This window comes from Myxocyprinus asiaticus, chromosome 5 (assembly GCF_019703515.2).
Source record: "Myxocyprinus asiaticus isolate MX2 ecotype Aquarium Trade chromosome 5, UBuf_Myxa_2, whole genome shotgun sequence".
Taxonomy (NCBI): domain Eukaryota; kingdom Metazoa; phylum Chordata; class Actinopteri; order Cypriniformes; family Catostomidae; genus Myxocyprinus; species Myxocyprinus asiaticus.
In genome coordinates, this window is record NC_059348.1 from 35,249,178 (window position 1) to 35,264,849 (window position 15,672).

The 15,672-nt window shown below is 38.4% G+C and overlaps 1 protein-coding gene across 2 annotated transcripts in view; it reads right to left on the reverse strand.

The window, feature by feature from the left end:
• Positions 1-4,378: 4,378 nt before the first annotated feature.
• LOC127441426 (nuclear receptor-binding protein 2-like) overlaps positions 4,379-15,672 on the reverse strand; it is a 56,964-nt gene continuing 45,670 nt past the window's right edge. Inside the window, exons 9-18 of one of the 2 annotated variants that reach the window (XM_051698853.1) lie at positions 14,699-14,754; positions 14,483-14,578; positions 14,259-14,391; positions 13,973-14,075; positions 13,842-13,892; positions 13,602-13,737; positions 7,398-7,451; positions 7,252-7,315; positions 6,775-6,830; positions 4,379-6,614 (exon numbers count right to left, since the gene is read on the reverse strand). In XM_051698853.1, coding sequence (XP_051554813.1) covers positions 6,516-6,614; positions 6,775-6,830; positions 7,252-7,315; positions 7,398-7,451; positions 13,602-13,737; positions 13,842-13,892; positions 13,973-14,075; positions 14,259-14,391; positions 14,483-14,578; positions 14,699-14,754 — 848 coding nt within the window. In that variant the 3' untranslated portion in view covers positions 4,379-6,515. The remainder of the gene's footprint in view (positions 6,615-6,774; positions 6,831-7,251; positions 7,316-7,397; positions 7,452-13,601; positions 13,738-13,841; positions 13,893-13,972; positions 14,076-14,258; positions 14,392-14,482; positions 14,579-14,698; positions 14,755-15,672) is intronic. The other variant, XR_007897303.1, reaches the window with a different exon arrangement.

Genomic DNA, 15,672 nt, shown 5'->3' on the forward strand with positions numbered 1-15,672 from the left:
AAAATGCAGCAGTTTCACCGTAAATGCATTTAATTATAGTCTACTGTTTCACAATCACCATATGACATTCAGCATTTGGTAAAGCAAAGAAAACCAAAACACACTATTATCTGGAGTTGCAAAAATAACAAATGCGATCAGAAGTATATCTAAAGATTTGTTTTCATGAGAAATACGCTACACAGCATGTTATATGGTATGTGGGGGAGGGGGACACTTGCATCTCAGAAAAAGTGGCAATCATGTGACAGGCTGGTGGTCAGACAACTACACCTTACCTCACATTTGGAAAAACAAGGCGACATAATGGATGACACTTGTCTCATCGTGGAGGTGGAAAAACACAAAGTTCTTTATGACCCACTGGATTTCTTGTACAAAGATTTGAGTGCAAAAGAATAGGCATGGGAGGCAGTTTCCTCGGCTGTTGGTGTGGATGGTAAATTTTAATTTAAAATGTTTGTGATACTACCTTTTCAAATAAGAAAAGTACCATGTTTAAATTTATTGCCACTTGCTTGAGCAACTTAATATATAAATCTATATAGAAGTAATGAATGGAATATTATGTTGTTTATATTTATTGTGTTTAAACGTGAATATGTCTTCTGCTCCACCTACGCACCGCATCTGCACTGCTTACGCACTGCTAAGCAACATGTGTAAAACCGGCGCTATACTTGGAGAGGCACGCAGCAGTGGTGTCACAGATTGGCCTCTGGTTGGACAGAAACTCTCATTGAAAAATAAAACTTGTAACGGTGAAGCTGAACTCGGTGAAGCTGAACAGCACTCAGGTTGAGAACATGATAGATGCGTTTCTCGTCACCACATTTGGAGAAGATGAGAAAAGCATCAATATGGTTACTGTTACTCATTGTTCTCTGTAGTTACTTTTCTTTACATTTTGTGCACTTACCTGTATGGGTATTATTATTATTATTATTATTATTAATAATAATAATAATAATAATAATAATTTATTATTTGACTTTTGTTATGTATGTTTTTTAAAATATTTTTGTATTAATTGTTAATGAATGCTTTGTCAGCATTGTACAGTACAGTCTTTAGAGACCCGGTACAGTATATCTATATTCATTGTATTGCTATAATGACATGCCAAACACCAAACACCAAAAGAAAGATGCCCAGGGTCCCTGCTCATCTGCGTGAACGTGCCTTAGGCATGCTGCATGGAGGCATGAGGACTGCAGATGTGGCCAGGGCAATAAATTGCAATGTCCATATTGTGAGACGACTAAGACAGCACTACAGGGAGACAGGAAGGACAGCTGATCGTCCTCGCAGTGGCAGACCACGTGTAACAACACCTGCACAGGATCGGTACATCCGAATATCACACCTGCGGGACAGGTACAGGATGGCAACAACAACTGCCCGAGTTTAACCAGGAACGCACAATCCCTCCATCAGTGCTCAGACTGTCTGCAACAGGCTGAGAGAGGCTGGACTGAGGGCTTGTAGGCCTGTTGTAAGGCAAGTCCTTACCAGACATCACCGGCAACAACGTCACCTATGGGCACAAACCCACCTTCGCTGGACCAGACAGGACTGGCAAAAAGTGCTCTTCACTGATGAGTCGCAGTTTTGTCTCACCTGGGGTGATGGTCAGACTCGCGTTTATCATCGAAGGAATGAGCGTTACACTGATGCCTGTACTCTGGAGTGGGATCGATTTGGAGGTGGAGGGTCCGTCATGGTCTGGGGCGGTGTGTCACAGCATCATCGGACTGAGCTTGTTGTCATTGCAGGCAATCTCAACGCTGTGCGTTACAGGGAAGACATCTTCCTCCCTCAAGTGGTACCCTTCCTGTAGGCTCATCCTGATATGACCCTCCAGCATGACAATGCATCCAGCCATACTGCTCGTTCTGTGCATGATTTCCTGCAAGACAGGAATGTCAGTGTTCTGCCATGGCCAGTGAAGAGCCCGGATCTCAATCTCATTGAGCATGTCTGGGACCTGTTGGATCGGAGGGTGCTTGCAAGTGCCTTGGTGGAAGAATGGGGTAACATCTCACAGCAAGAACTGGCAAATCTGGTGCAGTCCATGAGGAGGAGATGCACTGCAGTACTTAATGCAGCTGGTGGCCACACCAGATACTGACTGTTACTTTTGATTTTGACCCCCCCTTTGTTCAGGGACACATTATTCCATTTCTGTTAGTCACATGTCTGTGAAACTTGTTCAGTTTATGTCTTAGTTGTTGAATCTTTTTATGTTCATACAAATATTTACACATTAAGTTTGCTGAAAATAAAAGCAGTTGAAAGTGAGAGGACATTTATTTTTTTTGCTGAATTTACATGCTGTAAAAATCGGATGACCCTGTGACAAGTTTACCCTTCTTGCCCCAGTAGTAGGGTAACATGGCCCCTTTTCCTAATTTTTTTATTTTGTGCTGTGACCGCAAAATTAGCAAATGTTTCTATTTATTTCCCTTGATAATATGTTGGATGATACATTATTATCACGTACATGCTAAAGGTTTATCTATATATGTTACAATTTAAAAGTAAATGAACAATGATCTTAAGGGTGGCGTCTTACCCTAAATGTTAGGCATTTGTCTTTGTGCAATCGAGTAAAATAAAGTTGTTTTGCATATAGAAAATTAAGCCTGTTTTTAGGGATTGTGAGATTATTTTTATGACAATTCCACACGTTTTACCCACCAATTCTCATTACTGCAATGCACATTACCGCAATGTGATTTATATATATTATTATATATATAGTATTTACACATCATATTAATACTCCCTTGGTACTAACTTTCATTTTCGCTGTTTTATTTTATTAAATTTTTTATTTAACCCTTAAATGCATGGTAATTTCCCCAAACACTCTTACATATTCAGGTCTTTAGAGACCTGGCACTTGTATCTATAAAATCTATGTACAAAATGCCCAGATAGTGTATAAATTTAAAAAAACTTTCAAGACAATTAGAAAATATCAAAATAAAATATATTTTGATGCTTTAATTTTCATAAATTAAAAAGATAATTCAACAAATCAGGAAAAATCTAGAACAGGATTCATTATTTTCACATTGAAATTTCATGAGATGCAACTGGCTGTCAAACACATTCTGAGCTACACATGACACAATCTACACATGATACAAATAAGCTACACAGAAGTTACCCATATGTATTTTCTCAGGAACTTACTGAGTCTAAATAGATGCACAACTTACATTATTTCAGTAGTACACCCAAATGACTGTAGTCATACTGTTCATGTGTTGTGCTTGCTATAGTATACTTTGATGTTGTTTCTTCATCAAATAACACCACTGTTGACAATTTATTGTTGCACAGAAAGTCAACTAAGTATAGTGTTTATTTGTATGAATATATATTTCATACTATCCTGTGATAGTGAACTTAAATAGTTATGAAATAACAATAACAAATATAATTTATGGAAGTGCAAAAAAAGCAAAAAAAAAACAAACAAAAAAACAAACAAACAAACAAAACACTCTTACATACCTCTGGGTCTCTAATGACCCTATACACTTTTGGTACTTAAACCAATATAATGAATTTATCTGATTTTTTTCAATTTTGGCTATTTTTTCTGTTACATTATAAGAGATAGATTGAGGAATACTAAAGAGGTGTGGGCACAGCTCCAAAAAATGGATGAGGTACAGGGGGTGGAATTAGGTCCCAGGTTTCTAAAGACCCGAGGTATTCATTGAAGGGTTAATAAAAAATAATAATAAAAATGTGCATGTTTAATTGTCATATTTCATATTTTACTTCAAAGATATAAATAAAATACAATAGAGCTGTATGATTTCCTTTTAAGGCTTTAAAAACTTATAAATGACATTATAAATAATGTTTTAAATATCAAAACATTGCTAAATACTTAAAATCTGTCTCTCTTTTTGGTCAACTTTAGTTTTGGTCAACTAAGTTTACAGTGTTGAGAATCATCATTGAAAACAATGGTAATAGGCCAGTAATGAGAACTGTGGGGTAAAACTGTGCTTAAATGTCATAAGTGTTACGAAAAAAATCATAATGGTCCTGAATGTACAGTTAATTTTTTTTTAATGCAAATTCAAAATATAATTTAAAATATCTTTTGAGTTGATTTTTGGCATTAAATTCTACCAGGGCATTTTCTTGAAATGTTTGACAAGAATCAACCATTAAATGTTTTCTAAAATACTTACCCATTGACAACTGGATAAGTAAAAGAAAATCAGTGGTCGAAAGGTGTGGGAATGGTTTGGCCGGCAATAAACCTACTCAAGATCTTGTGTATATTTAAAAATGACATCATACAGAAGAAACTTCTGAAATAAATAGTCATATTAAAGTATTAATTACATATTTTAATGTTATAGTATTTCATGTCACAGTATACAATTTCAACACAAATAAAAAGTAAAAAATAAAATAAAATAAAATAATAATAATAATTCCCAAAGCATAAGTCCAGTTAATGCTTGGATTTAGATGATAAAGGGCACTAGGAATTAGACAGAGTACATTTTAAGAGTTATTGACTGTACATTCATATCTGTGTCATTACACTGCAGAAACATCTGTGTCTCTTGATAACACTGTGTGGATGGGGACTGTATTTTTCCATTACAATTAAAATGTTTTGGAGATCACAAAGCTGCAATACATCCACCATACAATCATGCCAATAAACAAAACTGACAAATTCTCTAAAGCATTCTTTTTCTGACATGCATGTATTTCTTTTAAAGAGATAGTGAAGTCAAAGCCATTGGAAAGTACAGTACTTAAATGCATCCCTTAAATAGATACTATGAATACTGTTTTAAATATGCAATTGTCAATCAAATACAGAATGTTGCAGTTGCAATGAAATACCTACTCTTACTTATAAAGCAAAATCGCAGTTGCCAGCATTGCACCCACTACATCTTTGGCCTTGACATGATTCAGTTTTCACACAGAATACATATGCAGTGTGTAAATCATTTAAATGTGACAAAATATACACGTACTGATAATATGACAGAACAACAGCCCTTCAAAAGGAGTACACCATTTTATTTCGAATTACTTCAAGGTCACTGGTCAGTTTACTCTAGAACGGTGTATTTAGTGTACATAAATGGCATGAGGCTTGCCACATCAAAAAGTATAATGAAACAATATCAAAGACTAAGGAACAGATAAAAAGTAAACTGGGCCCATATATGTTAAACATCTCTGAGCAGTCCACTGATCAATTATCAGCACATATTCACATTAGGGTAAAAGGCAAATAGCAAATGCCATATCAACACTGTTACACTCAGACATTGGATGAATAGATCCCCCGGGTGAGAGCTTGGAAGTATGAATTAGCTGCTCAAAATGTTCTTAAGATTAATTGCTTGTGCTTGTATTTTCCACATTTGTAGGTCACTTTGTTTAAAAATGTCTGCTAAATGAATAAATGCAATTGTCTTATTGAGTTTGGAGAGGTACTCATTGGTTCAACCTCATTCTTGGTGAAAAACATATGGATGAAGAGCTCTTCTGATTTTTATTGCTTAAAACTGAGCAAACACCAGACACAACGTGTAGCTCACACTATTCTGGGGTACCGTTATTGCCACGGTTTATAAATATTTGCAAAGTCAATCACCGTCTGCATGGAAAAAGCATTTGGGATATTATAAAAGCAACATAATCTAAGGAGCAATTCTAAACACATTCATTTCTCAATGAGACACTTTTAGCCTTTGAAATAGCTACTCCTGGTTAAAAGAAAGAAATGAAGTTTAAGATCTGAAACAGAGAGTGTTGAAATAATATAAGAGGTGCCAAGAGCACTTTTGCCATAGTGCTGTACATTCATTTGCTCACTGTCAGCTCTTAAAAAGCATAGAATAACGTAACATAGAAATGAAGAATTAAAAATCTTTTTCAAATTTCCTTGCTTGGAGTTTTAAACACGTTTCTATACCAAGACCATGTATTAATAGTTTAATAAAATAATAAATATATTTAAGTCTGAAACACAAAGACCTGAAGACAAGACTCCAGTTGTGTTGAATGACAGGAATTTCTTGCTTGGACATTTAGCCTCCTCTCTCAGGTTCCCAAAGCCATCCTAAAATTGTCCATTTTTGTGGGATTTTGACCCTGCCAGATATCATTTGGAGGATAAATGGAGAACGGATTATGTTATAGGCAGGATAACTTGGAAGGATGTGTATATATAAAAATCCATTAACCTCCATTTTGGGGGAAAAAAGAAACCTAAAAGGCTGGCAAAGAGGTGATTTCTTCATCATTGTGAGATGACAGCAATTTGACCTTCCATTTCAACATTTTGAATGGAAGGTACCATGTGGTTTGATGAGAACTTTCTACCATTTCATTTTTGGTCTCATTCAGGTTTATCAGTCTGGATTTCTCTCTCTCTCTCTTTTTCTCTGTCCTCGGTCCAATCTGCATGCTCTGTTTGTGTATTATGGGACGGTTCAGACCAGCTGGGCTTAGTACATCACAGCCATGGCAGTAGGGGAGTTTGATGTCCCTGACCAGTGCTTACATAATGCATCCTCAAGAAAACATGCCAACTTCTCACAGTCTTCCTGCATGACAGAAAAACAAGATAATCAGTCCTGTTGAGACATACAGTGCCAAAAAAAAAAAAAAAAAAAAAGTCTATTCAATGGTAGCTTTTCCTAGACAAAAAAAATATCAAACAATTAATCATTATGAAATCTGTTGGCTGTAAGATTCTGCACTTACCTCACTAATGAAAGCATGGTGAACCAACTCACTAGCCAAATCTTTGGGACTGTCAGCTGAAAAAAATTAATTTACTTTTTAGCTATTTACACATTTGTGTATTCACTAAATGGTCAGTTTGTTGATGGCTTGAGCAAATAAGTATTTGAAAATACTGTAAATGCAAAGGTACAAGACTTCAAAGGCACTTAACGTCTTTTATGGAAGAATGAACTACAGTCCCATGAAGAATTGCGAATAACAAAAGCAAATCAAAAAATGTATAAAACTATTATAATTGATTCGAAGTATAACCAATATTTTTAAAGTTTACTGCTAAATATTCACTCACACACACACACACACACACACACACACACACACACACACACACACACACACACACATACAGATAATAACAATTTCATTCAGAATTTTAATCTTTAGAACAGAATAAATGTGCCAAGAACACATTTGTGCATGTGGACATTTACTCACATGGTATGACATCACAGCTAAGTTGGCGATGAAGGCGGTCATCCATCTTTAAAAAGAGAGAGAGCTACAGAGAAAGAAAGGATAGATGACGGAAACATTTTATAACTTTAAGGTGAAAACTACAAGCTACACAAGATTACACTCACATGACTTCTTGTGCCTTCTTCATTTGCTTCCAAATTACAGTGGATCTGGACAACCTATAAGGAAACATTACAGGATTACAAAACTACAAATAAAAAATATATATATTTTAGTTTTTTAAACATACATAACACCTTATTCATATAAGTGTATGTACATATATCTTGCTATATGGAATGTTTCCCCACAAACATTTAATATATATGTTGCAAAGGCCAACCAAACCAAGTTTTTTTTGTGATTAACATTTTTTTATTGATTCATATATTAAACAAATAAAAGCAAAACATATACAAACAGAATCAATACTTAACCCCCTCTATTACCCCCCACCTCATCCCCAACACCCCCCCACAAGAACACCCCGGTGGTCCCACATGATTATAGACACACAAAAACAAATAAAAACAAACAAACAAACAAACAAATAAATAAAAGAAAAAAAAATACAAATAAATAAATAAAATATAATCACACACATAACAACTACACCTCTCTCTCCACTATCCCTCCCAGAGAGTCCTCCAAAAACGGCAGATATTTGCCCCACTTTCCCACAAACAATTCCAAATTTCCCTGTCTTCTAGATAATCCTTCTTCAAAAGCAGCCACCCTCCACATCTCCACACACCACTCCGGAAATGATGGCGCTCCGTCCGACTTCCAACCCCTTAAAATAATTTGTCTGCCAATCATAATGCTAGTCAGAACCCAATTTTTTATATATTTGTCCCCCAAATTTATGACCGCCCCATCGTCCAAAATACAAAGTCTGGGGCAAAGTAAAATTTAAATGCCCAAAACGTCACACAAATAACTCTGAACCTTCAACCAAAAATCTTGGATCTTAACACACCACCAAAAAACAAGGGTTGTGTCTCCAACTTCTGATTGGCATTGCCAGCTGGTGGATGTGTCTTTAAGACCAAGCCTATATAATCTAGAGGGGGTTCAATAAAATCTATGTAAAATCTAAAATTGCATAAGGCGAACCCTTGCATCTCTAGATACAGACATGACATTTTTTAGAATCTTCCTTCCTCCAATACCAAGTTCAAATCTTTCTCCCATAATCTCTTGATAGAAGTTAAAGCTCCATCCCCCAAACTCTGAATTAGCAGAGAGTAATACACTTATGCCTCATGACCTTTTCCAAAAGCAGTAATAACCTCTCCCAAAGTATCTGCCACTTTAGGGGTGCGTGTGCTACTCCCAAAAACAATACAGACAGGTGGCGCAGCTGTAAATACCTATAAAACTGAGATCTGGGAATCCCAAAATGATGAACCAAATTCTCAAAAGATCTCAACACTCCACTCTTATACAGGTCACCAAGTGTAGTGACCTCCCTCACAATCCACTCTGACCAACAGAAAGGGGACTTATTAATACATAATTTAAGGTTCAGCCATATGCTTGAGGCAACATTGAAATAAATGGCCGAATTAAACACTCTGGACACTTTTGTCCAAACCACGTGCAAATATGAGATAACGGGGTGTGACTTAACTTCTCCGGTTAGTTTGATAGAAAGGCTTTGCAATGGCGAAATAGGGGCAAGGACTTCCTGTTCAATACGAAACCAGGGAGGGGCTCTCTCAGGTGGAAGTGACCAATGAGCCAAATGTCTGAGACCGAATGCATAATAATAAAACAAAATCTTGGGTAGGCCTAGCCCACCTTTGTCAATTGGCCTATGTAACTTGTTGAAATGTAATATGGGACGTTTACCATTCCAAATAAAGGACTTCGCTATGCTATCAAATTGCTTGAAATAAGAGAGGGGGACATCTACAGGGAGAGATTGTAGCAGGTAGTTGAATTTTGGAATAAAATTCATTTTAATATCATTAACCTTCCCAATCACAGATAAATGTAATGAAGCCCACCTACTCACATCAGTCAAAAACCTTTTTGTTAAAGGGTTGAAATTAACTCCAACTAAATCACACAAATTTGCTGGGAATAAAATGCCCAAATACTTAATGCCCTGTTTGGGCCACTAAAAGGTTCCCGGCTGAAAATCCGTTACTGGGCAGTACGCTGTCAGAGCCAAAGCTTTGCATTTAGACCAATTAACTCTGTATCCTGAGAACTTAGAAAAGGAATTAATAATTCTGTGGAGGCAAGGCATAGATCTAGTAGGGTCAGAGATGAATAATAAAATACCATCTGCGTAAAGCAAAAGCTTATGCGCTACACCTCCCGCCATCACCCCTGGAAAATCCACCTCCTTTCTTATTGCGGCTGCTAATGGTTCCAGGGCAAGACAGAACAATAATGGGGAAAGAGGGCAACCCTGCCGGGTGCCCCTATCCAGAGTAAAATAATCTGAAATTAATCAATTTGTTTGTACCACCCATACCGGGTGTCTATAAAGTAACTTAATCCATTCAATAAAAGTATTCCCAAATCCGTACACTTCCAAAATCTTAAAAAGATAATCTCATTCTACCATATCAAATGCCTTTTCGGCATCAAGTGAGATGGCAGCGACCGGAGTCTGATCTTTCGCCACTGACCACATGATATTGATGAAACACCTGATGTTATCAGAAGAGCTACGCCCCGAATAAACCCTACCTGATCTATATGTATAAGATATGTCATAACTTAATCGGTTAGCCAGAATTTGACAACATTTTAATGTCTAGCTGGATCAGAGAAATTGGATGGCAACTCTTACACTCACTTGGATCTTTGTCCTTTAAGAATCAGACTGATCCGGGCTTGTGTCATGGTTGGTGGAAGCGTTCGGTTCTTTAATGATTCTGTATAAACGTCTAACAAAAGTGGAGCCAGTTCTGTAGCATAAGATCTAAAAAGTTCAGCGGAAAAGCCATCTGGCCCTGGAACCTTGCCTGTAGGCAGGGCCTTAATTACCTCATCAAGCTCCTCCAAGTTTATCTCAGAATCAAGATAATTTTTTTGCTCAGTCGTCAGTTTAGGGAGATCTAATGGTTCCACAAAGTTTCTAATATCTTCATCAGAAGACGAAGACGTGGAACTATAAAGATCAAGATGAATTCTTTAAAAGCATTATTAATATCAATGGCCAAGGTAAAAATGTCACTACCAGCAGATATCACTATGGGAATGGTGGAAAAAGACTCTCTCTGCTTTATAGCCAAAAGCTTCCCTGCTTTGTCCCCAGACTCAAAATATGACTGTCTTGCCCCAAATAACCAGAACTCTACCTTCCGCGACAAAATAGTATTATATCTGTATTTCAATCGGGTCAATTCTCTGAGGCCATCAGACGACATTCATAACTTCAGTTCTGTCTTGGTACTTTTAATATTCTCTTCCAACTCCACGAGTTCTCGTGCTTTGGATTTTTTTGATGAATGAGGCATACTGTAGGATCCGACCCCTTAGAACTGCTTTAAGTGGCTCCCAAGCCATGCCCAGAGAGGATACTGAGGACCAATTGGTCTCCATATAATTGATTTCAGCCTTTAACATTTGTTAGAAATCAGGATTTTGCAAAAGGGATACATTAAAGCGCCAACTATATGATTTATTTTTCTCCGTATATGGCAACATCTCTAAACTCACCAGGGCGTGATCTGAGACTAAGAGGTTTCCAATTGAGCAATCAACAACAAATGAAATGTGGGACTTATATAAATCTATTCTAGAATAAATCTTTTGAACTGATGAAAAAAATGTATAGTCCCTACCAGATGGGTTCAAAGTCTCCAAATATCTGTAAGACCAAGATTTGTACACATCCTGTTAAGTTTCAATGTTGCATTAGGGGGTTTCTTGAAGAAATATTTAAGAAAAGAAATAACCTTCCTTCTTTTTATGAGGTGCCCCTGCCCAGTCACATTCCACGTGGAGAGAGACAATCCACTCACATTAACATTTGCCATTTTGACATATTATAAAAATAGATTGTGTGTCAAAAATAAAATCATAAAGACCACATTCCAACATTAGTGCCACAGTCAGACCCCAAAATTCCCCCAGAACCAAATGAACAGAAAAAAGAAAAACGTGCGCATTAACCCCGCGCACAACAGTGCCAACCAGCATCCATCCATCTAAACTCAAACAGTCCATGTACGCCTATGAGAGTCCCCGCGACAACTTTGCCATTGGATTGCTCAAGTCCGGTGTTTCTATACAAATTTTGTGAGACAGAATTACATAACAGAAAATAATCAAAACAAACTCCAACCAATAGGCAGAATAAACACAAAGAATGTGTAGATTCATTCACAAAACTGTCTCGAAGTTTTGATCCTCCACAAAACAAACACCAGCCGCTAGCGGAACCAACACAAAAAAAAAATAAAAAATAAAAATAAAAGTTCAGTTTCCTCGGACAGTCAAATGAATGTTCAGTGAGCCAGCTGTTCATGAGTGCAGCAGATGCCCTAATCCTTCCAATGTCCTGCAAAAAATACTCCACAAAACAAATTCCAGCCAATAGGAGGCATAAGCACAAAGAACGAGCAGATTCATCCACAACTGTCCCCAAGGAGTGTTATTCAACAAAACAAACTCCAGCCGCTAGGCAGAACCAGCACAAAAAGAAACAAGAAATGCGCCCAGCTTCCTCGGACGGTCAAGTGTATCTTCAGCGAGACAGCTCACTTGGAGGCACGTGAGAAACACACCATGACTTCCTCAGTCCATCAATTTTATGAAAGACATCGCTTGTTGTGGGCATGTAGATATTTTGCGGCCATCCTTAGTATCTATTCTCAATTTGGCCGGGAACTTCAGTGTAAAAGCAACCCTTCGTCGATGCAAAAGTTTCTTGAAGGTGTGTTATTCCACAAAACATATTCCAGCCACTAGGTGGAACCAACACAAAAAGAAACAAAAAGGTGCCCAGCTTCCTCAGACATTCAAGTGTATGTACAGCAAGTCAATTCATTTGGGGGCCATATGAAGAACACCAAATGGTTTACTCACCCCATTGTCTCCATGAAATACAATGCTTGCTGTGGGCATGTAAATATTTTGTGGCCATCCTTAGTATCGATTCTCAGCTTGGCCAGGAATATCAGTGCAAAAGTGAACTTCCGTTGATGTAAGAGTTTCTTGCATTCCTTGAATCGATCACGTTTCTCTCTTGCTGAATTCGCAAAGTCTGGGAACAAGAAAATGTTGTGGTTCTTCCAAGAAAGCTTTCCTTTACTCCTCGCCTCGCGCAACACGAGATCTTTATCAGATGAGCTCAGAAATTTGGCCAGAATTGATCAAGCCTGTCTCCCTCAACGGATCTGCGAGCCATGACTCTGAGCTCGCTCGATTTCCAGTTTATGGCCTGTTATGTCGAGCAGACTGGGGAAGAGCTCATCTAGGAATTTCAACATATCTCTGCCTTCCTCATGCTCAGGAATTCCAACAATTCAGACGTTGTTTCGCCGGCTACGATTCTCAAGATCTTCCAATTTTTCCAAAACGCGCTGCAAATCTCCCTCGGTAGCTAGTGGATTAGCAGCTAATTCCCTCTCCGATGACTCCAGATAACTGATCCGTCTCTCGATGTCCCCGATTCTTGTAACCAACTCAGAGAATTTAGTTTCCATCGCAGTAATCGATCGACGTATTACAGCAAGATCCTCTAAGTCAGCAACGACTTTGGTCAGCATCACAGACATGTTGGACAGTTGCCGCTGAATTTCTCCTGCCACACCATCCAAATTGAGTCCCTGGTCTGCAGGCCTGTCAGAGGTTTCAGCTTGAGCACGTAAGTGTCTTTTAATATCTCCAGAGCCCGAGGATTTTGAATTGTTTGCCATGTTGACTTCGGTGAGATTCGATACACCCTGATACATATCTGTTCTTTGTTCTATGACATAAAAATAATTAAAAACTAGCAAAGTGCGCAGAGCTCACCGTTTACACGTCTGACTCTCGCATGGCGTCACGTGACCACTAAACCAAGTTTTTTGAGTACAGAGTCTTAAAAATACTTTGTAACTGATGGAAGGTAGCTAAAAGACAGACATAGACAAGACATAGACATGATGCATTGATCAGTTCTGGGAAATGTTTATATAGAAGGCAACTTTTTCAAATTGACCCTTGCACCAGTATCAGTTATGGGCCCACTTCCCATTCGGCAGCAAACATTTACCAATGGAGAACAAATATCAAAGATAAAGGTGTCATTCTGCATGTTCCAAATCAGTCTACTCCTATTTAATTTAACATAAATCTTTCTCTACTCATCAGTTTCTTACCTTTCTGGTTTCAGTCTCCTGTGGTTCTGGGGTTGGGGTCTTAGCAGTCTCCATCTGTTCCTGTGGCAAAGAGAGAGCGCGGGGGACAGGATGAGGTCGCTGGGAAGCAAAGTTCATAAGAGGGTATATGCCATTCCTGGACAAGCAGAAGAAGAAATGTTGTAGTATCATACATAAAGCATTTAAAAAAATCAAAACACAGCTTTAACCTAATATCAGTTGTTCTTCTCCACTACTTACTTTACATCCTCAAGGAATTTGTCCAGCTCCAGGGGAGAAACGTGGGAATACCTTGATAAAACGAAATGCGAAGGACTTAAGTGGAAAGTGGAAAACAATCAAATAAGACAAACTCGGTTTTAGAAACGCACTTCAGATGAACTCCAGGTCGGTCTCGATGGTTGATCTGTGCCATGATGCCATTAGGGTCATAAGATTTAGTCTTCTCTTCTACACAATTCTCAGGAAGGAGATCTGGGGGAAAAAAAAAGGAAATCATTTCTAAGACCTAAACCACACAGAAAGGGATGTACAACGGAACAATAATTTCCCTTTTTGCACGAATGGGTCATCCAGAATGTTTCTGTTACATCTGAGATCAAACTAAAGTATTATTACACTGAGAAGTATGGAAGGTGTTTTCCATGTCCCACTTACACTGATTACTGATAAAACAGTGCGCAGAAAGCAGTTTTAAGGAGTGGACTTCGAATAATACTCTATGGAACAACAGGTCGTGAGCTGTGGGTCTCGTCTTAGCTTCTGTGAGCACACACGATTGGATAAATTCCTGTCGGTGTAGAAAGTTGAAAGAATTTGATTGAACCAAAAGAGTTCAACTGAGCAGTATTAGTTATATAGTTACAATATAAGTCTTTTACCCTCATGAGAGGGTCCTCAAGTGACTGTCCAGCATGATCTACGGCCTCTTTCGAAACTGCAGTGTCCCCATTGGCCTGGATTTCCAATACTGCCATCTAAAGGTGAATGGGGAATAAAAAAAATTAGAAGGTAAAAACAGAGGTCCTACTTCAATGTTAATCTGAGGGTAAATAATCTTGCTTGCTAGCTTTGATTGTTAAAAGTAATTTTCTGACCTCCAAGGCACAGATCCCAAATGAAAATATATCAATGGCGTAGTCGTCTTCAGCAACTGAAAGAGGAAAGATAAGAAAAGAAAAAAAAATTAAAGAAACATTTTTCCAGATGTACACAGAACATCTAATGTAGCGGGGTGATCAAGAGACAGACACAGAAGGTGTGGTGTCAGGCCTTAGAGAAGCAATTATTTAAAATAATAATCAACATAAAATGTCCAAAAGGAGGAATTAAAAGTGTGTAACAACTTCACAGCAGAAGGGAAGGAGAACACAGGGAAGCGGTTTTCCAGGCTCAGGTAAGACTTTTAATCGGCCACTTCAATGCTTTACAACTTCACAAACTCATCAGCTTCACAGGCACGTAGTTACTTAAACACATCAGCTTCACAAATACAACAGAATGAACGTAACAGCTTTTGGAGCACCATGGCCTTCCTTGTGCCAAACTCTCTCTCTCTCCTCTGCTGGTGGCGTGGCTGCTTATATGCTGCTCTCCCCATGCTCACTGGAATTAGAGACAGGTGTTACACATAATCTAGCTCGGGTGCAAGCGCCCTTACAGCTTTCTCTCTCTCCGGATGGATGCTTGACCACGCCCCCACTGCCACAATGTGCTAAAGGGGAACACTGTCCAAAATAAAGGGGGATCTGGTGCCCTCGTGGTGTGTAGGAAGGGGGAGAGAGGGGGATAGAGATTGCCCGAAGAGAGTGTCTGCTGCATTTGACACTGTAAACCACCTGTCAACCCTCATGGCAAAGGGTATCACAGGAACTGTGCTCTGCTGGTTTGAGTCTTATCTCACAGGTAGGTCTTGGAGGTGAGTGGTGTCTAAGTCTCACCATCTAGCTACTGGGGTACCCCAGGGTTCAGTAGATGGGCCCTTCAACTTCTCCATATACATGTCATCTCTGGGATCTGTCATTCAGGCACATGGCTTTTCCTACCTTTGCTACGCTGATGACACACAACT